This window comes from Elgaria multicarinata, chromosome 4 (genome assembly GCF_023053635.1).
Source record: "Elgaria multicarinata webbii isolate HBS135686 ecotype San Diego chromosome 4, rElgMul1.1.pri, whole genome shotgun sequence".
NCBI classification, from domain to species: domain Eukaryota; kingdom Metazoa; phylum Chordata; class Lepidosauria; order Squamata; family Anguidae; genus Elgaria; species Elgaria multicarinata.
In genome coordinates this window covers 68,632,006-68,658,470 of record NC_086174.1, presented here as the reverse complement: position 1 = coordinate 68,658,470, position 26,465 = coordinate 68,632,006, and the positions used below count along the sequence as shown (strand labels likewise).

Genomic DNA, 26,465 nt, shown 5'->3' with positions numbered 1-26,465 from the left:
GAGAGAAGAGAAGGGTCTTAACCTGGCACCAGGCGAGCCTCATCAGGGAAATTGTTCCATAACTGAGTGGGGGGCAACACCAAAAAGACCTCTCCCTTGTTCCTGCCTGAATGCAGTATATGGGTAGATTCGTGCTGGGGGAGGTGCTGCAGTCCTGAGCTGTTTAAGGCTTTCTAGGTTAAAACCAGCACCTTGAATCAGGCTAGGAAACATATAGGAAGCCAGTGCAAGCAGGCCAGAATTGTTGAGAACTTCTTGTTCCTGTTATCAATCTGGAGGTTACCAGAATATAGAGAAATGAGGGTAGGTCTTCCCTATCCAGATAGTAGCATAGCTGGACCACCAAGTGATGTCGGTAGAAGGCATTCCATGCCACTGAGCTACTTAAGCCTCCTGTGACAAAGATGGCTCCAGGAGAAACCCCCAGCTATGAAGCTGCTCCTTCAGGAGGAGTGCAACCCCATCCAGTCAGAAGAACCACCCACTAACAGCATCTTGGTCTTGTCTGGATTGAGTTTCAGTTTATTAGCCCTTATCTAGTCCATTGTTGCAGCCAGGCACTGATTTAGCACATCCACAGCCTCACCTGATGAAAATGAAAGAGAGAAATAGAGTTGTGTGTCATTTACCATACTAATGACCGCACACTCCAAAGCTCCAGATGACCACACTCAATGGTTTCATGCAGATGTTGAACAGTATGGGGCCCAAAACTGACCTTTGAGGAACCCCATGTTGGAGAGACCATGGGACTGAGAAATGTTCCTCAAGCATCACTTTCTGGAGCAGATCCTCAGAGGAGGAGTGGTCTCTCCCCCCCAGCTCAGACAGTTGCCCCAGAGGGATGCCATGGTTTGATAGTATTGAAAGCCGATAAGAGATCAAGGAAAAACAACAGGATCACACTGCCCCTGACTCTCTCCTGACATAGGTCATCAAACAGGGCAACCAAGGCTGCGTCTGTGCTGAACCCTAGCCTGAACCCCGACTGAAATGGATCCAGATAATCAGTCTCATCCAACAGTGGACTGGATGAAGGCTAATAAACTAGAGCTGGTTGGCCTTGTAATTCAACAACAACAACAACCAATAATAATAATAATAATAATGATGATGATGATGATGTCCTCATTTTTTGTGATGCATTTCCCCCCCTTTTTCTTGTTTTGATGATTCATTCAAGGCCACCCAAACCAGAACTGCAGTCAGTCATGGCTGTGAAGAGATTTGCAATGAGACCACTGCCTGAATGCCATGCATGAGCATGTGCTCTGGCTTCCTGAATGTGTGTGATGGTGGGTCACAAAGGGTTTGAATATGTACTGAGGGTGCCTTCTTTTTGCAATGACCTCCATGAAAAACATTGCCAAGAAAAGGCACTAAAGGAAGGCCACTTTTCACAGGCGAGAAACATTTCATGGAAACTCCCATTTCAGCTCAGCCTGCAGAACAAGATGTACAGAGAAGGTTTCCAGATCATTAGTTCATCTCACCACAAGTGCACTAAACAAATCCCTGTATTTTGTCAAACCATTAGAAACTATTAGAAACAGACTAATAGTTTTTTTGGGGTGGGGAGAAGGGAAAGAACACAAATGCATGAAAGGAAAGATTGGTGGCTAGCTATTCTGAGATTCTTGGTTAATAAGTGGAATACAATTATTTTAAATTTAATCGAAAGAAGATAAACAGGACTTGTAGCTTCATTCTCAGGATGCCTCTAATGTTCCCCTTTTCTTCAGTCCTATGGTCTGAAAGTCTAAGACATGGTCTCATTATTGCCTTGATGATGACATTCTCATCAGCATCTGGCTTTTGTCATAGGCAAATTTTATGGGCTAAATGACATAGACTAGATGACATAGATCCATGACTAGATCTCCCATCTCTTTAAATTTTGACAAATAGCAATTGCAGATGGGTGGGATCCAGATTGGGAACAGGGCACTCAGGGAGGGGCAGTGTTAACTTTTTGCCTTGGTGCTGTTTTTCCCCAATGAAAATTGCCCCAAGCTGCTGTTTGCACCTTTAGAGGAAACTTACATGTACACAGCCTTTATATGTAAGTTTCTCCTAAATAGGCAAATTGTAACTGTAGAAGGTGAGTAAAGACTTCATCAGGAAAATGGCAAAGGGGGAAAAGTCAGAGCACCGTGCTCCTAATTAAGATGTGACCCTTTTGTGGCTGCATTTTGCCAAAACGTAAAGGGCGAGTTTGCATGTCACACTAAGCCACCCTGAGAATAAGCTGTGGTGGGTGCGTAGTTTGACCATTACTTCCAACAGACAATCACCTGCTCGGCAGTTTGCCATAGCTTGTTTCTCCCTCAGTCCCTCTCAGTACTCCAGGCCACTGCTGGCATGTATCCCAGCGGACTTTCCAGCAGAAACCCTCATTTCCTCATTCCCTACATCAGTACCCTTTCTATAATTGGTCCACTGGGATGGCAGATTCATGAAGGAAACTCCCTGCTCCCTGCATCAGATTGGTAAAGGGAAGTAAATTTCTGAGTCCTTATGAACACAGGACATTGGCAAACTTTTTAAAAAAATGTTAGTGGTCTTGCGCAAGTGTGCTGGACCACTATTGAACCCAGCCTAGACATATCTCCCTCTTGTGAATGTCCTTGTCAGTTTCATCCTCCACTTCGGGGCTTCCCTTGCTAGTGAAAACCTTTTTTTTAAAGGCTGCCTCATGTTCTCCTGAAGTAATAACACCCTAAAGTTTTTTCTCTCCTGCAGCCACCAGCTGCTTTCAGCTCCCTCACCCCCATTCTTCTTGCTTCCCTCCTGTTGCTTCCCTGGTGTTTGTTGTAAGCTGCTAGATGGGCATGAGAGTTACAGAGCAGTGAGCGGGATTGCTAAACATGCACAGATTTCAATGCTGAAGTGAGACAGTGGATAAAGACATGCAAATTTAAAGGCAGACAAGTGAGGCAGATTGTTAAAAATACACAAATTTCAAGGCAGAGCTGTAAAACAGAGGGACAATTTATACAAAATTCCTAGCAGTGGATATTCATTCCTGCATACTTGTGCAGGACCAAAAATATTTTTTTAAAATGGCGAATGCATTCAGGACATTCTCCAGTGTTGTTTTGTCAAGATTTTTATGAAATAAATAAACAATCCATTCTGATGTGGAGGGCACTGGGAAGGGATGAGGGAGAACGATGGCAGCATTAGTGGGATTATGCGGGGTGGTAGGAGATTTCATTGCTCTTGCCGGGTAGATCTCTAGCCATTCCCAAAAATATTTTTGGGAACCCATGATAAAATCATCCTGCTGGGTTCGGACGTCACAACAAGCCATCCTGAGAACAAGACACCCTAAACAACCCTTCTGCAAAAAACACTCTGGGTTCGGACATCATGCAAAGCCAGCAGCCACAAATGATAACAACCCACCATGGCTTAGAGTGCTGTGCAATCCAGGTCAAAGAGACTGGAGGATATGAAAATGGATCTCTCTCATCTCATCTAAGACTTGAATATTTAGCTGGCCTAAAAAGACTGTTCTGCTCTTTTTGTTCTCTTGGATGACATCTACACTTTGTTCTAATTCTTGCTTTCCTTATGTGCCTCATTTTCAGAATGCTTTTGTTTTATCCTTATTTCCAGTCGGTAGAAAGGCAGCAGACTCCAGCAGCCTGGATGTATAACAGACTCATATAAAAACCTTGTGCTCTACAAATTAATGCTAACTTTTATATACTGTGCTCTGCTAGTAAATGTCAGTATTCTTCTTTTTCAAATGTACCATGTTTCATAATCGGCACATTTCATACTCTTTGAAAATGTGAGAAGGCAAGCCGGAATTAAGGCTATATGCAAAACAGATGTATGAAAGAGGTTGCCTCTTGAGAAATATAGAAAATGGAGAGGAACATCATAAACACCACGAGGCACAAGCTGAACATGTTGTGTCTAATTATATTCTGATTCTCTATTTGGCTTTAAAAAGTCTTGATGGTGCCCTCAGTGGAGATATTCTCTCATTTCAAGTAAGTATATGAACCCCGGCAGACCAGGAACTGCCATGGCACAGACAAAGGGATCTCAGCCAAATCTGTCCCTGAGCAATGCCATCTTCTTTACCTGCTCCTTCATTGTCAAGGCAAAAGAGGTGTGGAAAAAATAGCAACTTGTTGGTAGACTGTCTCAGTCTGCTGTCCAGGTGCTAACTCTTGATGGGCAACTTCAAAGCCCCTGCCCTGCTCTCCCTTCTTACAGTTCTTTGTCTTGAAAGCAGACAGAGGCTTTAGCTAGACCTAAGGTTTATCCCTGGATCATCCTGGGGTCGTTTCTGCCTGCTCCCAGGATATCCTGTGTGTCATTTACATGAACAGGGATGACCCCAGGACAAATCCCGGGATAAACCTTTGGTCTAGCTAAGGCCTTAGACTGGGCAGCCCATCAAATAAGGGAAGCTTCAAATAGAAGATTGTCCTCTACAAAGTAGGACACCTGTCTACCCTAAGCTGAGTTCAACAAATATGGCCTCTGAGCCAAATCCACTTCCCTTGCAATACCATCTCCTATACCCCCCACCCAGCACTGACAAGGCAAAATAGGTGTGGAGGAAGTGGTGACTTGTAGGCAGGCCACCTTAGGTCATGGGAGTTGAGGTGCTGGGCCACCACTACTCACTTCCTACTTCCAGAGTATTTCTTCAGGAAAAGCGGAGGCTGATCAAGGTGTTAGAGATGGAACTTGGAGGAGCCATTGGGGGCTGATTCACAAAATCCTGTGAGCTGCTTGATGCATTATGTATATTTATCATGTTCATTCAAATGCTTTACATGTCCATGGAACAACATAGCAGACACATGCAACAAATCATAGAATAGTAGAGTTGGAAGGGGCCTATAAGGCCATCGAGTCCAACCCACTGCTCAATGCAGGAATACACCCTAAAGCATACCTGACAGATGGTTGTCCAGCTACCTCTTGAATGCCTCCAGTGTGGGAGAGCCCACAACCTCCCTAGGTAACTGATTCCATTGTCGTACTGCTCTAACAGTCAGGAAGTTTTTCCTGATGTCCAGCCGGAATCTGGCTTCCTTTAACTTGAGCCCATTATTCCGTGTCCTGCACTCTGGGAGGATCGAGAAGAGATCCTGGCCCTCCTCTGTGTGACAACCTTTTAAGTATTTGAAGAGTGCTATCAGGTCTCCCCTCAATCTTCTCTTCTCCAGGCTAAACATGCCCAGTTCTTTCAGTCTCTCTTCATAGGGCTTCGTTTCCAGACCCCTGATCATCCTGGTTGCCCTCCTCTGAACACGCTCCAGCTTGTCTGCATCCTTCTTGAATTGTGGAGTATTTAACAGTAGCGCTTTATGCATCATACAGGTACTCATGCTAGGGACCTGGAATTAATTGCATCTCCATTTAGTATGAATATAGCAAGTGTGGTATAGTGGCTAAAGTGTTGGAGACAGTGTGGAGTAGTGGCTAAAGTGTTAAAGTGGGGGTTGGGAGATCCGGGTTCTAGTCTCCACTCAGCCGTGGAAGCCCACTGGGTGACTTTGGGTGAGTCACAGTCTCTCATCCCAACCTACGTCACAGGGTTGCGGTTGTGAGGAACCACCAGCCTCACTGCTTGTGCCCATTTTTATTTAAACTCTGTTGTGAGCAGAACTGGTACAGTTGGTTGTGCCTGCACTTTCCAGGAGTGGTGCTTGGGCAAGACAGCGTTCTGATGTGAGAAATGGGACCTTGTTTTGGTTCAGCCCATTCAATAGAAAAGGATAGGAAAAGCCAGCCTCCAGTGCACAAAACAGACCAATCTTTGCTGTGTCAGGGGAATTGGGTGGGATTCAGAATGTGCAGAAGGAACGAGGTGGAAGGCTGCCCTGGGCTTCGGAAGGGGAAGCTACAGCTAGCTTCTGGGCTGAAACTGGACAGCTGGAATTCTGCGGCTCCTCTCTGAATTGCCACATCACACTCTGTAAGGATATGTTCAGGAGGTAATAGAAGTTTACGAACAGCGGAAGAAAGGCTGAGCAGCATTTCAACGGTGTGAAGAAAGAAATACAATTCATCCACACTGAAGGCTCAGTTGTATCAAGTATTGGTTGACTGACATTTCTACAAACATTCCTGTGCCACCATTCAGTCCTAGCAACAACCCCTTCTCCCACAGCATTTTACAAAAAGCAATGCACATAGTTTTAGCTGCCATTTCAAAGCAATACAATTCCCAAGATTATTATCTTTTTGGAAGGGGGGAAAGCTTGAACATTCAGCTGGTATAAAACCAGTTTCTGATTTCTCAGCTTAACCTTTTGTGCCAATACAGACTACTTCCTCTTTCCTGGTGGAATCAATTGGTTTCTGGGTAGGCCTGGGTGCGATATATTTGCATCGCTATATGTAAACCATTGTAAAATGCATCCCATTTCTGCCCTGATCTCTTCTTCATATGCCTGCCTTTGTTCTACTGTCTTATCAGGACACATTTCTGCTTACATGGAGTGTTTCTAATACTAATGACCTGGTGGTCTTTGCAGCTCCGCAGTGACATTGGGGTGGTTAGGTTGGCATCCTAACTTGCTAGCTCCACAGTTTTTCTACATGCTGTGGACACAGAATGTATTCTGGAATTTCACTGGTTGAACTTCATGGGTTGGCAGGTCCTTTGAATATTATCATGACTGCATAGCTGTGGTTGGGGCTGTTTGCTGGAGTGGTCATTTTTGTTTTGTTTTTCAAAAGAAGAAGATGGGTTTTCTGTTCTCCAATATTCGAACAGTCAGATATACAGTGTAGTTTGCAGATAATGGGTGGATTAAGTCCTTTGCACAAAGTGTAGGGAAACATCTAGACCCTATCTTTCTTCATATTTAATAGATATTAGTTGTATATATCTTATGTAGCATGTGGCCCAGTCATATTTGTGTCCTGTGGTATACAACTGCTGTGATATCAGCCCTAAGTCATTAACTTGTATATAGTTCCCCAGGTCATAAGCGAATCTCTGGAGTGTCCAGGCATCGGTGCACATTTAAGAACCTGGTTTTCCTCACACTCACCTGGCCTTTGGCTTTCTTGGAGGTCACTGGTCTAATGGAGCTGCCACATGTGGGCTTGGGGTCGATGCAGGCCCAAGACATGTTGCTGCCAGAAGCAGAACCCAAGTGGCACTCTGCCCCCACCCCCTGATGCTACTAGGGCTGACACTTTAAAACAGCCTCCCCAAAACCAGGTGCCCTCCTGATGTTTTGGAATGCAACTGTCATTCCCAGCCAATTGCCATGCTGGTTGGGAATGGTGGGAGTTACAGCCAACACATTTAGAGGGCACCCAATTTGGGAAAGGCACCTTTAAAAAGCCTTGCTGCACCATTCACCCCTCCCCGAATTCCTGCCTTCCTCCATCCCCACTTCATGGTGACTAGGGTGAACATATGAAAAGGAGGACAGGGCTCCTGTATCTTTAACAGTTGTATAGAAAAGGGAATTTCAGCATTTGTCATTTGTATACATCTAGTACCTGGTGAAATTCCCTCTACATCACAACCGTTAAAGCTGCAGGAGCCCTGCCCTCTTTTGTATCTGGTCACTCTAGTTAAAGAGGGCAGGGCTCCTGCAGCTTTAACAGTTGTGATGTAGAGGGAATTTCACCAGATGCGGCATGCATACAAATGACAAATGCTGAAATTCCTTTTTCTATGCAACTGTTATAGAGGAGCCCTGTCGTCCTTTCCATATGGTCACCCTAATGGTGCTGTTTGAGGCAGGCTGCTTCGACTCACTGCATGGCAAGGAATGGGTTACTGCTGGTTGCCTGGCCGGCATCAGGAAATGATGTGCACATTCCCTGTTGTAGAGACAATGCTGCTCTTATGGCCCAGATAATGAATGGAGCAAACAAGTTGAAAGGAGTGGGTGAGGCTCAATGTTTGCACAGCCAGCTGTTCTATCCCCAATTGGTTTATGGCAGCCAGGCTTGGTAGCCTTTCACAATGGAGAAATAACAATGGTGCAGCCTGCAAGAAATGAAGCAGAAGTGACACAGCAGAAAAGAGCCCCGTGTCCCTCCATTAGTACTTGCCCAAGATGTTTTACAGCCTGAAGTGAAGGACCAGATAGAGCCTCTCCTCCTGCTTCCCCCAACTCCCTGGCAATTGAATGTGACTTCAACACTGCAGTGTCTGTCATTGTGCCTGGCAGGCCACGTTTCACACACAGCTGTGTCCTCTAATATCTTGGCGCTGCCTCACCACACCTAATGGTAGGGCTGGCCCTGGGCTGGCCCCAGAACTGGAGAGACAGCATGCCACTAACCACTGCTGGATGTTGTACTGCTTCTGGTTTCGTGTCCTCTGGATTGTGGTTGGTGGGTTGCCTTGCCCATGCAGCACCTGAGGCAAAGGGGAGAAGCAGTCTGAGAGGCAGCAACTGGCTGCATGAGCAGTGGGTTTTTCTCTCTTCCCAGATGGCTCATTTTGTACTCAAACCTGGGGGCTGTCTTCACGGCGCTGCGTTGGCACAACCTCCCTCTCAACCCCATGCTTTCCCTCTCCCGGGGTGGTGTCGGGTAATACCGATGCCAAGGAGGGAGAGAGGAGTTTCAGGGTAACCATCCAGTTACTGGAGCTGCCACCTGCCCTCTTTCTTGTGGAAAGTGACCAATCGCCAGTCGCCTTCCACCAGGCCCCGCCCCTGGATTCACCTTGGATTGGCTCTGGAGTGATGTCTGATGGCAGAAGCTCTGTACTGAATCCCCGACTTTTTCAATCCGCAGCTTCATGGGAATGCCCTGCAGTGACTGCAAAGCTGTGCCTGCGTCATCTAATTGATGGAGCACAGATCTGCACAGATCTTTCCCCGGGGATTGACAGCCCCCTGGTCTCTCTGTGGAGAATGCATAGGCAGGTCTCTGCTCCATGAATCCCAAGTGCCCTTAGTAGTGCCCTGCGAATTTGTAGTGAGGAATGTCTATCAAGACCTCCACAAACCTTTGCTTTTCTCTTCTTAAGCCCCAAGTGAGAATTAGAGCAGATAAGCAGTTCCTTGCCTAAAGCCGCGTTTGTTTTAAACAGAATATGTTCCATATGTCTTTCTGGCTGGTTTGGTTCCTTTCGTAGCCTTTGTCCCATGAAAACTCTTTATACTAATTCCAGTTGGAAATCTTATTGGGGGTGGGGGTGGGGAGGCAAAACTGATCAACTGCAGACTCCCTTCCTGCCAAACCCGTCCAGCAAAAGTTCAGTTCAAGCATGTGGCCCGTCTTCCGTTTTCATAAAGAAGTAACAATAACGTGCATTTATTGCAAAACAACGAGCAGGGAGAGAGCAGGATGTGGCAGTGCCAAGTCTGTAGAGATCATTAAAACGAGTTAATGAAATACCTTAGAATAAATCATGCGACATAATGGAATAGTGACATAGGTCTGTGACTGAGCCATACAGAGTTGCTAACAAAATTCTGTTATTGTTTATAGGACTTGCACTTACTGCTGTATTTGGTGTGAGTTGCATTACAAAGCCATAGCATCTGCAAACTAGGCTTCACTGGCTGGTAAAACTAGGTTTATAACTGCTCTGTGGGTTACTGGAGGAGTGCAAAACAGACAGATTGAAGTGGTTAGCCTGGCTGTTTAAATGCAATTGCATATAAATAATAATAATAATAATAATAATAATAATAATAATAATAATAATAATAATAATAATAGAAATATTAAGATTTCCTGAAATGTTTCTAAAGGACCGAAGGGTAAATGGTAGCTGAAATGTTGATCTGCTTGCAAAAGTTCAGTTCAAGTCACTTAATGCAGAGACAAGGGTTTAACCCCAAAAGTTATCATATGTAATAACTGCCTAGTACATAAGCTGATGGTTAATGGAATCATGGGAAAAGTAAAATGGTTTGGGTACATCAGGGCTAGATCTGGTCTACTGCTTTATAGAGATATTGAAGTACGCTGATAACTGTTGGGACACAATCTACATTCCATATACTGCTTTCATAGTGTTATATCCTGCTTTTTATTCCACTTTCATAACTATTTGACACAAGGAGTAGAGCTGGCCCATGTTTCAGAATCCAAATGTTGTCAGGCAGTTTACTAAGCAGGGAGGGATCCACGACGTGTCCTGGGATCAGAAAGCCCCGGCCTTTTCTGAGCTCTCTGCTGCACCTTTCAGGAAAAATCGTTGGTGTGGATGCACCCAGGGGACCTGTTCAGATATAATCCTCCAGATCCATTGAAAGTGGTTTAGGAATCAGTATCAGGCTTCAAGACCTTGCTCCCTTTCTCCAGCTACTCCCCTCTTGTACTTTTACAACTTATCTTCCTTTTCTCATGTTGGCATAGCATGTACCCCTTTCAGATCTTTGGCTTTCTTTGGTGACCATGTCTGGAGGATTTTTGATCTGCTTGATAACGTCAGATGGATTCTGCTTCAGACGGCTTTGCACCCTTCTCGTGGTTAGTTTCTGTTGTATGCCCTCATGCCCTAGAACAATCCATGGGTTGTGGGGTGGCTTATAAGCCACCCCTGCTGGTTCTGAAGATCTCACCTGGTTCTGAAGATTCAATACCCATGCTGCATAGTAAAGCTAGTATAGTATAGCTAGAGTGACCAGATACAAAAGAGGGCAGGGCTCCTGCAACTTTAACTGTTGTGATGAAGAGGGAGTTTTACCAGGTGCTGCATGCATACAAATGACACCTGCTGAAATTCCCTTTTCTATACAACTGTTAAAGATACAGGAGCCCTGTCCTCCTTTTCATATGGTCACCCTAGTCTTGTGAGAATTAACCTAGTGATGTTGACTACTGTGCTAGCCTTAGTATCTGGTAACTGTATGTTTTCTGGGTATCTCCTATAATATTCCACCATGTTTTCTCCCCTTGTAAAGAGATCTGTTCCAATTCACTGCCATGGGCTCTCAGTGATGTCTCTAAGTGTCTTTGGCTCTTTGACATTTCCCATTGGCTATTCCAAACATGTGGAGCATCTGGATATAATAGCTCCAATCAGCGCACTCATGCTTGGCCAATATAATAGGTCACATGTCCTTCTTTTGCACAATACTGTGCCAAAACGGCCTTTATGAATCTTCTTTAACAATTTATTCTTCTTGAAGTACCAGTCCATTTTCTGTTGTTAATTCTTTGATGTTTCAGAAGGGCTTAATTTTCCATAGCTCTTCAGACTTGAGTTTGGGCCAACCTCCTATTATCATCCTAATAAAGCTGTGCATAGTTTTATCTTTACCCTGTTTCCAGCCAGTTCCTCTTCAATGGCTGGAAAGTTTTTAAGTGTGATGTGCACTTCCTTCTGGACTTTCCCCCCTCTAGCCCAGGGGTAAGAAATGCTTTTCAGCCCATTGGCCAACTTCCAATCTGGAGAAGGACGGAGGGGCCACATTTCATCTGTGGACATGGCCAGAGGCAAAATGGGTGTGGCCAAAGGCGGAGTGGCCATGGTAAAAATGTAGTTCTTACCAGTTTTAAATCGGACAACCCTCTGCATGTCTACTCAGAAATAAGCAGAGCTGGATCACTTAGCAGTTTCAGATAGCATCCAAAATACTAAGCCTCTGAACTTCTACCCAGAAAGCATGAGTAGCATGTCTACTCACAAGTAAGCAGGGCATGGCTCAGGAGTAAGTGGGACTGAATCACTCAGCAGCTTCCTCCCCAGGCCCTGCTTTTCCCTGCTGAGGAGAAGGGGAGGGACCTGGGGAAGACGTTGGCAGGCCAGATGAGGAACCCCTGGTCCATGCACCAGAGGTTTCCCATGCCTATAGCATTCTTTCCAGGCAGAAATGTTTTGGATAAAATGTGTGTTAGCCACATTTCTTTCCCTGGTTTGCAGAGGATTTTTCAGATCATCCTTTGAAAGCTGGTTGGTGCTTTAGGATACTTTTAGTATGCTTTTAGGATGCTTTTTAGGATGTTTTTTTTAAAAACAGTGTATACTATGTTTTTAGTTAGTATTTTATGTATTTCATGCTTGCTGTTGTTCCCCCGCCTCGATCCAATTGGAGAGGTGGGCAAGAAATTTATTATTATTATTATTATTATTATTATTATTATTATTATTATTTCTACATTATGTTCTGTCTTTACTATTGCTATTCTTCTTCCATAACTGTATTGGTGGAGCTTTGCATAATCTACTGCAATGGCAAATATTTCTTTTTCAGTTTGTGCTTAGTCACTTTCTTACTGAAAACCTCTTTAGAAAATTTTATTTGAATTTTGTTTTTGCCTTTTTTTGGCCATGTATTTGCAGTTGTTTATATTATGTTTCCTCCAGGTAGAGAATATACCAATAAGTCAACAATAATGGCTTCCACACCCTTTAACCGTTCTAATTTTGAAAGATTCTTAAGCTGAAGAAATTCCAACAGGTACCAAAGTGAAATTCCATGAACCAAATAGCTAGTTGATTGTTGTCAGTTTATTGGTATCTTCATCTAGCTTTGCCTGTGACTATCCTGTTTGTGCTACCACGACAGTAAAGTACTTGGCTTTGGATAATTAGTAAGTTACATTCTCTATAGTAGGAAGTTTGTAGTATATTATTACAATGATCACCATATTTAAAACATTTTAAGATGTTTTAAAAATGTTTTAGGATGTTTTTTAGGATGTTTTTAACAATGTATATTATGTTTTAATTGTATTATGTATTTTATCATTTATTGTTGTTCCCCGCCTCGATCAGAATGGAGAGGCGAGTAAGATTTTTTAAAAAGTATTATTATTATTATTATTATTATTATTATTATTATTATTATTTTGGATTCAAGACCCCGGTTGTGGAACGAGCTCCCCAGGGAGGTCCGCCTGGCGCCTACACTGTACTGCTTTCGTCGCCAGCTGAAGAGCTTTTTATTCACTCAGTGTTTTAACACTTACTTAAATTTAAATTTTACTGTTTTAACTCTGTATTTTAATCTTATAATCAACTTTGCTGTGTGGTTTTATCCTGGTTGCGCTTTTTATACTGTATTTCGTAATTGTGTTTTTAACCTGTTGGATGTTTTTTGTGGTTTTAATTTTTGTGAACCGCCCAGAGAGCTTCGGCTATTGGGCTGTATAAAAATGTAATAAATAAATAAATAAATAAATAAATAAGACAATTAATTAGTATTCAATGGGTTTCCCATCATAGAATTCACCCATTTTGTAGGTTCGTATACTTCCATTTCTCTTCCAGTTGTTCGAACTGCAGAAACATAAAGTTGGAAGAGACCTGAAAGGTCATCTAGTCCATCTTCCTGTTGATGCAGGAAATACATTATTTTAGCACCACTGATAGGTGGCCCTCCAAGCTATGCATGAAAACCTCTAACGAAGGCAAGTCTGCCACCTTTTGAGGCAGTCTGTTCCATTATTGAACAGCTTGTACCATCAGGAAGTTCTTCCTAATGTAAAGTTAAATCCTTTTCCTTCCGATTTGGACACATTCATTTGGGTGCTACTCCCTGGAGCAACAGAAAACAAATTTTCTCCCTGTAGATATTTGAAGATGGCTATCATATTGCCTTTCATTCATGGCTCATCTACACCAAGCAGGATATTCCACTATGAAAGCGGCATATAAAAGGCAGGAGCCACACTACTGCTTTATAGCTATATTGACATGCACTATAGGATCTACACTACTGCTTTATAGTGGTACTGGAGTACACTGACAACTGTTGGTCCCTGTGACACATCTACACCAAGCAGGATATTGCACTATGAAAGAGGTATGAAAGCGGCATATGGTATGTGTCAATGAGTCCCAACAGTTGTCAGTGCACTTCAATACCGCTATAAAGCAGTTGTGTGGCTCCTGCCTCTTAGGCCATAGCTAGACCTAAGGTTTATTCCTGGATCGTCCAGGGGTCAAACCTGTTCATCTAGGTGACACACAGTGGATCCAGTGCTCAGGCAGGGGCAAACCCTGGATGATCCCAGGATAAACCTTAGGTCTAGCTGTGGCCTTATATACCACTTTCATACCGCTTTCATGGTGGAATATCCTGCTTGGTGTAGATGAGCCCTCAGTTTCCTCTTTGGTTTAACTATGGTTTCCAACTCTTGGTTGTCTCTCCCCCAACACCGCAGAATTCTAGACTCAAGTGTCATCCATAACCTAAGTAGGACTTTTAGCCCTAGCAGGACTGGTTGGGGGAAGGAACCAGCACACTCACTCATCCCTGCTTTGTTCATAACTATTGTTGTAATCCCTGAAATTGAATTAAGCCATATGTGTATAAATCTACTCATGAGCAAGACATGCTTGTTGAGTGTACTTTCATTGGCAAACCTGGGATTGCAGCTTTGTAGCATGTTTAAAACAAAACAAACAAACAAACAAACAAACAAACACATTTAGTTATCCAGCTGCTTCTTCTGTCAATGTTCTCTTCATGAGGGAGCAATCCAAAATAAATAGGCACTAGAAAAGAGACGTTGTAAAATAAATAGTGACAACACATCTTTTTTTAAAGAAGGGATTGACAAATTAGTATCAAATTTATGCAGCACAAACAACATCTACTAATGACACTTGCCAGCTGAAATTGTGAACTTGGTGACAATTCCAATCTTGTTAGATCTTTTGGCCTAATTTTGAGAAGTGTAAAAACAATAAAATAATGCAATCAGTTGGCTTCTGAGGATTAGAATTAAGAAAGATATCAGAGTTTTTCATATAGGCAGAGCAGATCATTGAATCTTGTGCTTCAGACAGACTCTTCGCATTTATACAAAAATTTTTTGGGTGTGCCTGGAGTTGGGAGGAGGGTGGGGGGTGAGATGGATGAAAGATTCTGTCAGCTACAGAGTCTGCTTGGAATCCTCAAAGTGTGTTTTCACTCTGGATGTTTTACACCCTTTCATTTGAATGTGCCTGGAGGGGGTGGAGAACCCTTAGTAAGCATATTTTGATTGGACTTGCCTTGGTTAAAAATAACATACTACAAAAGCATCTACAAATGATACTTTTTTGGTATTTATTTTATATTTAAGACTGGAGGGCAAGGTCCTAGGTTATAGAACTGGAAGAGATCAAGAATAAGGTCAGATTACCTTTGATTGGAGGTAATCTAAGCTCCTCTGAAACACAAACCTTAGAATTTTACCTGGTTGTTCATGAACTTGATGCATGATTAAATTAGAAGAAAACCTCTGGATGCTTTCCATAGGAGCTAACTTGAGCCACAGGCTTGCCAGGAGCCTGTTTTGAATCTTCAGGCTGTGAAGTAGTAGACAAGGACAGTCTGTGCAGTGAAATGTATTTCCCTTACCACTGAGTTGCCAAGCTCCCACACCCATACTGAGCGGTTGAGAGCAGAGGCTCTGGGTCAACAAGCGTGGAGTCCAGGCAGGTTTAAGCCTAGCCACTTCTCATTTTGGAAGCAAATGTCTATTCATCGTTTGATTTAAGGACCTACACAGGTGTGGGCTGATGGGAACTGTAGTTCCCATTAATAGCCAGCATAGCAGTGGTGAAGGATGGTGGGAGTTGTAGTCCAAGTACACCTGGGGGTCCATAGCTTGCTCACCTCCGGTTTAGAGAACAGTAGTGAATGCAACATAGGCCAGCATTACTAGGATGGCCATGTACGCATCATCCCCAAAAAGGAAATGCAATGAGGACAAAAGAGGACACATATTTGCAGAAAAATTGCATATGCAAATTCAAGAGAGATAATGACGATAATTGAAATAGAAAAAAAAATACATCTCACTGCAGTAAGAAAGACTGTGATGAGGTAACCTGTGTGCCTTGCTCAGTCGGCAGGTCGGGTGTTAATTCTTGATGGTCAGCTTCAAGGTCCCTGCTCTGCTTTCCCTTCTTAGGGAAAGAACTTGGACTTGACAGCTCCTCAAATAGAGGAGACCTTCAGATAGAGAGCTGTCCTCTTGACAGCCCTTCAAATAGAGAGCTATCCTCTAAAACGTAGGACACATGGCCACCCTAAATGTTACTAGAGAGCCCACAGCATCCATGGTTGACTCCCCACCCCATGCACAGTGCCTGTTGTCACTTAGGAGGAGGCAGGTTTTATTTAGGTAGTGCCGTGAAAAGTCTTGCTTTGGAGAATGGGCCACAGATTCAGGCCTGGCCCAACCATGAAGTGATAGGAAGCTGGCACAGCAAGTGGCGGAGTATGAGTGTGATGCATATTGGTGTCCTCTGGTGTCCTGTTTAGTAATGCATAAGTGGCTAGCTACCCTAGTGTGGAGGGAGGAGGCAGGTAAGACACCTGGTTTCACTGCATGCTCAGCTTCTCATTGAAGGGATTGTGTGCTCAAGGTGCTGATACCGCCAATCTCTTCAGGGGTTGTCAACCTGCTTTGCCCTCAGCCTGCGCTTCCTTATGAATGGTGAGGAATAAAAGAACTCCACCACTGCAACTCCTGCCAGTGAGGAATTACTTTTGATTAGTGCCCCCTGCACACGACTTTTTCTTTTATTTCTCTAGCCTCGGCTCAGATTCATTGTCTATCCGTTCTTTGTCTGCTCAGCGAATGAATCCCAGACCTTTAGTAACACCATGCTTCCTTTGTTAAGTAGTTAACTCACAAAGGATATTTAAGAGTAACTCTTTATATGTGTTTGTGTGTTTTTGCTTTTTTTTAAGAGAAGGAAGTGCCAAACAGACCTTTGAGAGCACGCTTCCGACCCTCATCACCTGACAGGTCACTAGTTCGATGGCGGTCATCCCATCCATCCGGCTCAAGGAGTCCACGTAGATATCCAGGTTTCCTCTTGGGATATGGGGAAAGCAGCAGGAAGATGAGTTACAAACCGCTGCCAAAAGAAGAAAGAAGCCATGAGATTAAAAAATCAGGCAAGTCACATTTTTGTGATTTAGCTTGTCCATTTCATTTCACACGCAAAAAAGTTCTTTAGGGATGAAGCATTGCCTCTCCTCCTTCTCCCTGGTAATATGGTTCAATGTGTTATACCATCCATTAGAACAGATTACTGAATGAAACAAAAGTGCCTAATATGCTTATATTTTACTGTCCTCATTATAAACTGCCAAGAAAGCAATTAGAAACATACAATTAAGCAAAAGATAGCCCTCAGCCAGGATGGAAAATACAATGGGATTATGAGGATCAGATACTACATAATAGGGGTTGATGCGGACAGTCAGGAACACATAGATATAGTAAATGGCTCAAGTTAATTTGTGGTAACCATGTGGAAGAGGGAGCACATCATTTTTGCAGCGTTTTAGCTAAACAGCATTGGCAATTCAACTGTTCCTTCCCTTCCAGTTTATTTCAGTTGAGATAAAATCTGGCAGCATTATTAAGGCTGCTAGCTTTAAGTGGTTTAATTGATAGATTAATCAAAGAAAGCTTTAGTTGGTTAGTCAAAGGGGGCAATTTCAATAGTAAGAGTCAGCTTTTATCAGTGGTGCTTTTTAAGTAGTTGTGATTTTGATTTACTGTAATAGGAAATGACTAAGAAAATATTTAAAACTACCAGTTGCTTTTGTTTATTAAATAGGAAGAATATTGCTTTGGAGCAGTTACCTAACACTTCCTTCAGCATCTTAAAATGTCCACTATATTAAGGTCTTGGTCATTGCAGATATATTTAAATTTAATCAAATAATCGATGAATCTGATAAAAGGCATATCAGTCAATTTACACTACAGTCCTATGCGTGCCTACACAGAAGTAAGTTCTATTACGTTCAATAGGGCTTACTGCCAGGTAAGTGTGTACCGAAAAAAACTTTAATCGGTTGACAGCCCTAAATGTTGTTGCTTCCGCTGCTGTTGTTACTACCCTAAATGGTATACTACTTTATTTTGTTTTTATTTTTACTTATTTAATTCATTAAATTTATATCCCGTCTTTCCTTCAAGGAGCTCAAGGTAGCATACATGGTCCTGCCTCCATTTTATCCTCACAACAACCCTGTGAGGTAGGTTAAACTTGGGAGATAGCAACTGACCTAAAGTCACTCAGTGAGCTTCATGGCTGAGTGGGAATTTGGACCTGAATCTCCCCAGACCCCACTGTAATATTCTAAACCAGCCATCTCCCATCTGGTGCTTTCCAGATGTGTTGGCCATGCTGGCTAAGCATGATAGGAGTTGTAGTCTGATACATCTGGAGGGCACCTGGTTGGAAACTCCTTGAAATTTAGTGTTGCAGTGTGAAACATGAAATGAGACAGCCAATTGGCACAAGAGAAGGTGGCTATTTAACAGCATGTTCCTATGCATGTCTACTCCAGATTAAGTCCCACTGAATTCAATGGGGTTTACTGGGGATTGCAACCTAAAGGACATGTCGTCATCTCACTGGAGAAACCTTGCTGTTGGTGGTGGCAGGCATTTTAAGTTCTTCTTTGTAAAGTCTGTAGCTCTTGGATAGCCAATAATGAAAAACGGCCTCTTTGGAAAGGAGATATTTGCATCCAAAATGGGAGTAAGCAAAATTAGGAACTTAGGGAATATCATTCAAAAAACGGATACTGACTAGGAAATCCACCAAGCATTTATAACTGCAAAAGCATCCACCAAACCTGGGCACATTGTAGATGGTTTGATGCAGCTATACCTGAAACCAATGTTAGAATCATAGAATAGTAGAGTTGGAAGGGGCCTATAAGGCCATCGAGTCCAACCCCCGCAGGAATCCACCTTAAAGCATCCCTGATGCAGACGTTCCTTATTTTTTTGAAGCTGATTTGATGGTCATAAGCTCATGCTTTGCAGGCCAGGAGTCCCATGCCTAAGCCAGCATCTCCATGGAAGCTCGCGTTCCCAACCTGGTCCCCTCCAGATGTTTTCAATGACAACTCCCAGCATACCTTACATTTGGCCATCTTGGCTGGGAATGCTGGGAGTTAGAGTACTATGCATTTGAAGGGCACCAGGTTGGGAAAGGCTGAGTTAAGGGATCCCAGATGGAAGGGCTGGAAAGGACACCTTCCTGAGGCCCTGGGAAGACACTGAGGCTCTGACCAGAACAAGCTAGTAGTTTGACTCAGCAGAAGGCAGCTTCATATGTTCAACATTTAACCAATTCGTTTAGTGATGATCAGCTGGGTACTCTAAACAGATGCACCAGGTGAGGTAAGGATGGGTGAACGAGCAATGTTCAAGATCACCAAGATGCTCTGACCATCGTCTCATTACTCATCTTGTGTCTGATTCTTGGTTGCATTTGTAATCGCTGCTCACTCTGTGTGACCAGGGAAATTGTGCAAACCCAGCAGCGATCAAACATGAAATTTGCACAACTTTCCTCCATTTGATTTGTGCAAGTGTCCTACATTTCCTTCATAGACTAAAGCAGGGCTGATTCAATCTACAAGCAAAATTTGCATAAATGTAGGAAATTTGTGTAAATTTAGGAAACTTGCAGAAATCAAATGCAAGCACATATTCGACAATTCACAAACATTTACGATGCTCATATGCTCACGCTTATTGCATTCGAAGTTGCGAACAAGGCATGCTCTCACATATTTTGCAAGCAAAAATGAAATTCTCATACATTCCTAGGGTGAGGTGGCTGCAGCCACCACCATCTTCATTTCCCCAGAATGCCTTGGGTGTCCGGGAAAGCTGCCAAATGGCTTGACAAAGACAGATTAGACCAGCGGGTAACTAAGCAACAGATGAGTTTATTGCAGTATACAAACAGTTCAGGGAAGGCAGTGCAAACGGAGCTTTGAACGTAAAAGCAAAAGGACGTTGCAGATCAGGATTCAAGCTTACAGAGAAGTCAATGTCCAGTCCAAAGTCTAGGGAGTTGGCAAAGCAGGTAGTCGAGAGTCCAGTCCAGGGTCAGCGCAGCCAGCATTCAGCAAAGTCCAAACAACAGTCCAAAAGTCCAGGGGCAATAACAGGCAAGCGTAGTCACAAACCAGTCCGTGGTCAACCAGGAGTCCAGAGAAGCAAGGCGTGGTCACGGGGTCCAGGAGTCAATGCCGGAATCAGGAACCAGGAGTCAGGGAGCAAGGCACGAGGTCACGAGATGCAGGAACCGAGGCTTTCGCCAGAAAGCTCAGATAATCTCTGACAATTTGGCAGGGCTCCCGGCTGCTCTTTTATCCTCAGTCAGAGTGCTGAGTCAGCGTTCCGCAGCTGGTCTCTGAGTGCTTGGCGTTTCTGTTGGAGACGGCTAGACCTGCGTCGGGTGGCCTTCTCCGCCCGGAACTGGCTGAAACCGGGCTTCTCCGTCTCCTCCTCAGATCCCTGCTGCTCTTCCAGAGTCTTTGCTGGCATCAGGCCCTCAGAGCTGGCAGAGGTTCCTACTGGCCTTGGCTCCTCTCCCTGAGGCTCTGCCACAGCCTCTGCCAGTCCATTCTCCTCTCCTGAGCCAGGCCCCACTGTACTGGGTCCAGCCTCTGCCAACTCCCCCTCATCTCCCGACTCCGGTTCCATGCAGGGCATGACACTGGGCCTCAGAGACATTCAGTGGATATAATGTTGGCTGCGGCTGGATCCACTGTTAGTCAAATACCGTCAACAAGTTACAATTTATTGAAACAATGCTTTCCCACCCCCACTCCCTGAATAGAATCATGACTCAAGTATTTTGTTTGAAAATGGTGACATTTTTTAAACTGTTTGCGGTCATAAACGTAACCAAAGTGTGCATATTTTTGTTGTTGTATGCAGCATCTGAATCGGTGCATGTGGTTTCACTGCAGTCAAGGCATTCCCAGGGACAGAGTCAACCTGTGCATCGGGCCGCATTAACCAAGAGGAAAGTCATAGGTATAGTCTTGACATCGGAGTGTAACAATGACCTGCCTTGTGACATTAGTGAGTGAATCCTTTTAGTACAGGCTGGAATGGGTTCTTTCATTCATTGATATAATACTCTTTAAATTGTATTAACAAGCACAAGATGCCCAAATTTGCTTTGATTGCTGTTTGTGACAAAGCTATCTAAAAACTATAATAGAAAGAGGAGGAGAGCCGTTGAGGATCTAGCACATCCTTCCCCAACCTGGTGCCCTCCAGATGTTTTATTATTACATGTACAGTATATCCTGCCTTTCTACCTCTTACAAGAAACCCAAGGCAGCTTCTTCCTCCTCCCTGTTTTATTCTCACAACAGGTCTCACAACAGAACTGGCCCCAAATCACCCAGTGAGCTTCATGGCTGAGTGGGGACTAGACCAAAACTCATGTCCAAAACTACTACACCACCCTGGCTGTCAGAGATGGTGAACTGCAGCTCCCGTGAGCCCTAACTAGCATGGCCAATGCTCCGGAATGCAGGGAGTTATAGTCCAAAACATCTGGAGCTTGCCAGGTTTAGGAGGACTGTTTGAGGATCTATGAGGTTGGACACCTGGTGTAGCACTGTGATTTAGAGCAAAAGCAGGGAGGGGAGCTGGTAAGTTTGTGCTTCCAGTCACAGCTCAGCAAAAGTAGAAACCCAAAGAAATATTCTACAGGAGATCTGTGATCAGATTTCCCCAGGTTTGTTCACTTTAAAGCACCTACATCTGGCTCTGAATCTTCATACGGACTTCTAAAAAGGTGCAAAGTTAAAATTAGAAAAACAAGAAGCTAAGAGAAATGGACAGATTTGTCCATCCCTAGTTTTAAGAGAAGCCAACTGGGTTGCAATAAAACTAGCAAAAAAAATTCTGATGGGTTTGTACAACCTCTTGGTTGTCGCTGGATTTTGCCTATAGCAAAATCCAAAGTAACTTTAACATGTCCTCCCCGAGAATTTTCTAGAAGGAAGAGTCCAGGTTTGGAAAGACCAAGGCTTGTTCCCCATTGAGAGAACTGCATGTGATGTGTGGCACTAGCACTTGTTGCACACTGATTGTGTACTACTTCATACCTAAGCTGAGACTCAGAATGGAAACTGGCTTCATTTCCATGTAAACAGTACAGGAAATCCAGCTGTAACTTGTTAGCCCTGAAGATAGTACAAACAATAACAAATGAGGTCATCGCCTCCATCCTGAACTGCAGTGGGAGGAGCAATGGGTGGGAAACGAAAGCTCGAGGCTATTTTCCAAGTCCTAACCTCAAGTTGGCGGTGCTGCCAGTCCATCAATGCGTGTCAGAATATATAGGGCACGTTGAGGGAGGTTGCCCTGAAGGAAGGAAATGTCCATCAGCTTTATCTTAAGAAGCAAAACTCATATTGGCTCCAGTAGAGACAGTGTGGGATGTAATGGGATTATCTTCGTGTGGTAAATAATCTGATCTAATTTGTCACTGGGGGAAAAAAAATGAAATCCTGGTTGCTTAGGGTGAATTGGGAACAGGCGGTGTAAGATAGGAAACAGAGGCTCTGGTTTTAGCTCATTGATGTGCATACTGTTGGTGTTTGTTGAGTATTTCATGCTGACTTCAGCTCAGGACCCCAGTCATAGGGACGTATGTGACAGGGACTTCTGTGGGCGGTATGGAGAATGCCAAAGCCTGGAGTGGAGCTGTTATTGATAACCTTCTAAGAATAAAGGTGCTAGGGTACTACATGGGGAAGGATAGGCAGATCAGTCTAAATTTGATCTGTGTCACTTTTGCATGTGTGCAAGTCAAAATCTGTTCTGTACTACTTTCGGATTAACGTGCAGATTTTGTTTTTTAAAAATCATCTATGTGAAATTCTTTTAAAAACCCAAGAACTTTACTTACAGTTCGGTGAGGTGGTCCAAGGGCTGCCTTTTAATGGAAAGGCAAACAAAAGAGGAGGGAGTGGCTTGGATCAGCTGGAGCATGTGGTTGCTGCCCCGCATCTTAAAAAATGAAGCTGCCAATGCCAGTGGGAGCGATGGGCTGTGGCGATGTGCTGCATCTCCCCCCAGGAACATTGTAAGGGGAATCAAGATGGTGACATCCATGGGCAGCCATGTGCTCTAGCCATTCTGAGAAGCTATTTCCTCTTTCGGACTGCCTAGTGCAAATTGGTGGCAGGGAGGATTCTTACAGAGAACTGCCTTCTCATCTGGGAGGTGCAGATCAGGTGAGTTCACATCAGAATTAAGCATCCCTGTTAAGTGGACACCAAGCCCTCTAGCCTGGCAGCCTATTCTCAAGTGTGCGCTGGCTAATTGTGCGTAGGGTGACCATATGCAAAGGAGGGCAGGGCTCCTGTATCTTTAACATTTGTAGAGAAAAGGGAATGTCAGCAGTTGTCATTTGTATGCATGCAGCACCTGTGAAATTCCCTTTTATCACAACAGTTAAAGCTGCAGGAGCCCTGCACTTTTTTGTAGTCACTCTAGTGTAGACCAGACCTGTCTTCCTTTCCATATGATCACCCTAGAAAAGGTACTGCATGCAATGCTCTCTATCGCCATGCACAACTGAATTGGAAATAGATTTGGGTCTAAACTCAGAATAAGCTCTGGAAGGTTTACAGCAGGGGTGCAGAACCTCTGGCCAAATCCAGCCCTTCCTGGAGTCCCAGTTTGGTCCTCCAGGGTTCCCCAAATGGCCACGCCTCTTCCTCTGGCCACACCCCTTTCTCCCAACCACTGATTGTTTGGTGGTTTCCCGGCTTTTGTGCTATCCCCCCATCTTAAAAAGTTGAATTGCCTCTTCCAATGCTTAGTTGCTGGGAGTAAGAACTTTAAACTAAAATAGGCTGTTTTTGGTGTTATTTTTGTCTCCTCCCCTTTTGCCTTCAGCCACACTCACCACTGAAAGGCACACCTCATCACTGCATGAGGATCCCTTTAATTCAGGAGTCCAGAGAGATTCCCTACAGCGTATTGAATGGCAAAGTGATCTTTAGTACACTGAAGTTGAACTGATCTCTGTGATTTGGAACCAGTAGTCTGTTTTAAGGCATCCAGAGTACAGAATTTGTTAATCAAGGAATGCTTAATCTATAGCAAAGGCACAGCAACATTTGCTGCATAAACAAAAAAAGTTGGATGGAATTTTTAGCTGTTGTACTATTGAAGATCATGAAGAAAGAGGGCCATATCATGCAATATTTTTTTTCATGCAGTGGACAGCTCCCCCAATACAATACAAATACCAACTTTTTGGCCTATTTGTATATAATAACAACCCAGAGTATGAATTGAGTATGAGTATTGTCGTTGTATCGTGGGTTATTGTTGATTTGTAAGTTGTTGTTATGTGCAAACCCTGCACTATGGTTTAACTATTAACTTAGGCTATTGGATGGTATAGAAATGTAATAAACAAATAAATAAATAAACCATGAACAACCTGAGAAGGAAACACATGGTTTGTTATTGGATTGTGAACTCTGGTTTTTTTATGGTCAACAACCCATAGTGCAGGGTTCGCATGTAACAACAGCTGACAGTTTAACAACAACCCACAATTCAACGATAATCATATTCAACGCATATTCTGTGTTGCCATTACATGTGAACTAGGTCTTCGTGTGAAGTAGGGAAGGTGGAGAAATTAGTTCAGTTTTCATTTTTATGAAAACTTACAAAATCACACTGCACGAACTGGTACATGAACCAGAAGGCGATTTAATGTTGATGTCCACACTTTTCTGAAGTTTGCAAAGTTTGCACATTAATGAAATGCATCCAAAAATGGAATTAAACTCAATGTTTTATATTTTTAAGTCTGTGCATACTCAACTCCAGGCATTTGAAAGATGGGATGGTATCCAAAGTTTGTGTAACTTCTGTCCCATTCATTTCAGTGGGTCTGCTCTAAGGAGAACTAACATGTGATACAACCCATTGGCTGTGGTTTAATTCTGTCAATATCCAGCCTATATTAGCAGTAAGTGTGAAGAAAGAGGCCTTGACAGAGGCCTTAGCTAGACCTAAGGTTTATCCCAGGATCTTCCCGGGGTCATCCCTGTTCATGTAAATGACACACAGGGGATCCCGGGAGCAGGCAGGGATGACCCCAGGATAAACCTTAGGTCTAGCTAAGCCCTAAGGGTCTCCTGTCTGAGGTTGAGTGAGTTAAGTAACAACTGTGTAAACAACACCATTAGTCATGAACCCAGTCCAGAAGTGTAATATATTTTGGATGCATTGCTAATGCTAATATATGGCCATGGCTCATTGTTATCTCATTTCAGAGGAGGATGAACTGGAGGAGACAAAAGACATCACTGTTCGCGTTATGTCCTCTCAGTCAGTGCTTGTTACTTGGACAGATCCCATCTCTGAGAAACAGAAGACTGTCCCTCCTAGGTACTTGGCGTTATGCTGTCTTTTATGAAGGCTTGCCAGAGTTGTATCAGTTCCAACTTGTTGTTTGTAGCTATTGAAATACGGTTTGGCTGGGGGATAATGTGAAGAAAAAATAGTGTGAATGAGTGGTTTTATGCCCCACGGAGTCATTGAGGAGTACGACTTTACTGTACTAGTGCCAGTCTGCATGTCCAGTGCATATCTCATCTCCACAGTCTACAGTGTATTGCCCACCAGACCTGTGTCCAGTGGAGTCTGGTGGCTCCAATATCGGTGGAGTGGTGAATCTGCTCTGGGTTTCGGTCAGAACTACTCAGAACTCCAAAGAAGCTATTCTTGGATAGCTCCTCTAGAGTTCTCTGTGGTTCTGACCGAAACCCGGAGCGGATTCACTGCCCCACTGACATTTGAGCCACCAGACGCCACTACATGGACCCATTTTCACTTTAAGATATGTTGCGGGCAACATTTGGTCATTCCTGCATTTTCCAGGAGTGGTGTCTGGGCAGTATAGTGTTATATTGCGAGGAATGGGACAGTGTTCTTTCAGAAGTAGACTTCCGGTTTTAGTTCAGCACATTCAATAGAAAAGGACGGCAAAAACTGGATTGAAAAAAAAAGCGCCTTACAAAAATGGCTTTACCCAGTGCTGGCTCCAGATTGGGTTTTTTTGGGGTGGGGCAAAATGGCCACAGAATGACCCCCCTCACTGAGTGTCCCCTTCCTCCTCACCATTGTCCCTGAAGCCTATACAGTTATAATCCCCTTTTGAGCTTAATATGCCCAACTGTCTAGAGAGAGAATAGAAGACAAGTTGAGGGTGCTGCTGTGTCTCATTGTATGCTTAGTGAGGACAGATGAATAGGCAGCGATAGCAAGAAGATCATTGGGCTCAAGGAGGCTCCAGTGGCCAACAGTGTGGGCCCTGTTATGGCCCTTGGCAAGTGCCCAACAATACCAACCTCTAACGTTAGTACTGATTTTCTTAGATCAAACAAGTGAAAAATCTAACACAGTTTGTTACCCTATTAGAGTGGTCAATAGGGAATATTTCATCAAAAGAACATCAAAGGGTTCTATCTCTTCTTTTTCTCTCTCATTGCAGGATCAGATGGGATTCAAACTAGTTTCACTGTCAGGGCTTCCCCAAGGCAACTTGGAGATTACAGTTTTGTGAGAGTGCTTGAAATACTCTGTTTATGTCCTGACCTTCACCCACACAAGTTGTCACATTTATTAGAGCTGGAGGAGGGGGTGACAATTTAAAGTAGCTGTTGAGTTAGACTCAAAGGCGCCCTTCCACATGCAGAAGGTGTCTTCCACTCCTGGCAGGGCTTTTT

General features: G+C 43.7%; 1 protein-coding gene across 1 annotated transcript in view; it reads left to right on the top strand.

The window, feature by feature from the left end:
* FNDC1 (fibronectin type III domain containing 1) overlaps positions 1 to 26,465 on the top strand; it is a 133,519-nt gene that overhangs the window by 37,808 nt on the left and 69,246 nt on the right. The window contains exons 2-4 of the mRNA XM_063124489.1: positions 16,605 to 16,814; positions 20,623 to 20,721; positions 25,011 to 25,125. Coding sequence (XP_062980559.1) covers positions 16,760 to 16,814; positions 20,623 to 20,721; positions 25,011 to 25,125 — 269 coding nt within the window. The 5' untranslated portion in view covers positions 16,605 to 16,759. The remainder of the gene's footprint in view (positions 1 to 16,604; positions 16,815 to 20,622; positions 20,722 to 25,010; positions 25,126 to 26,465) is intronic.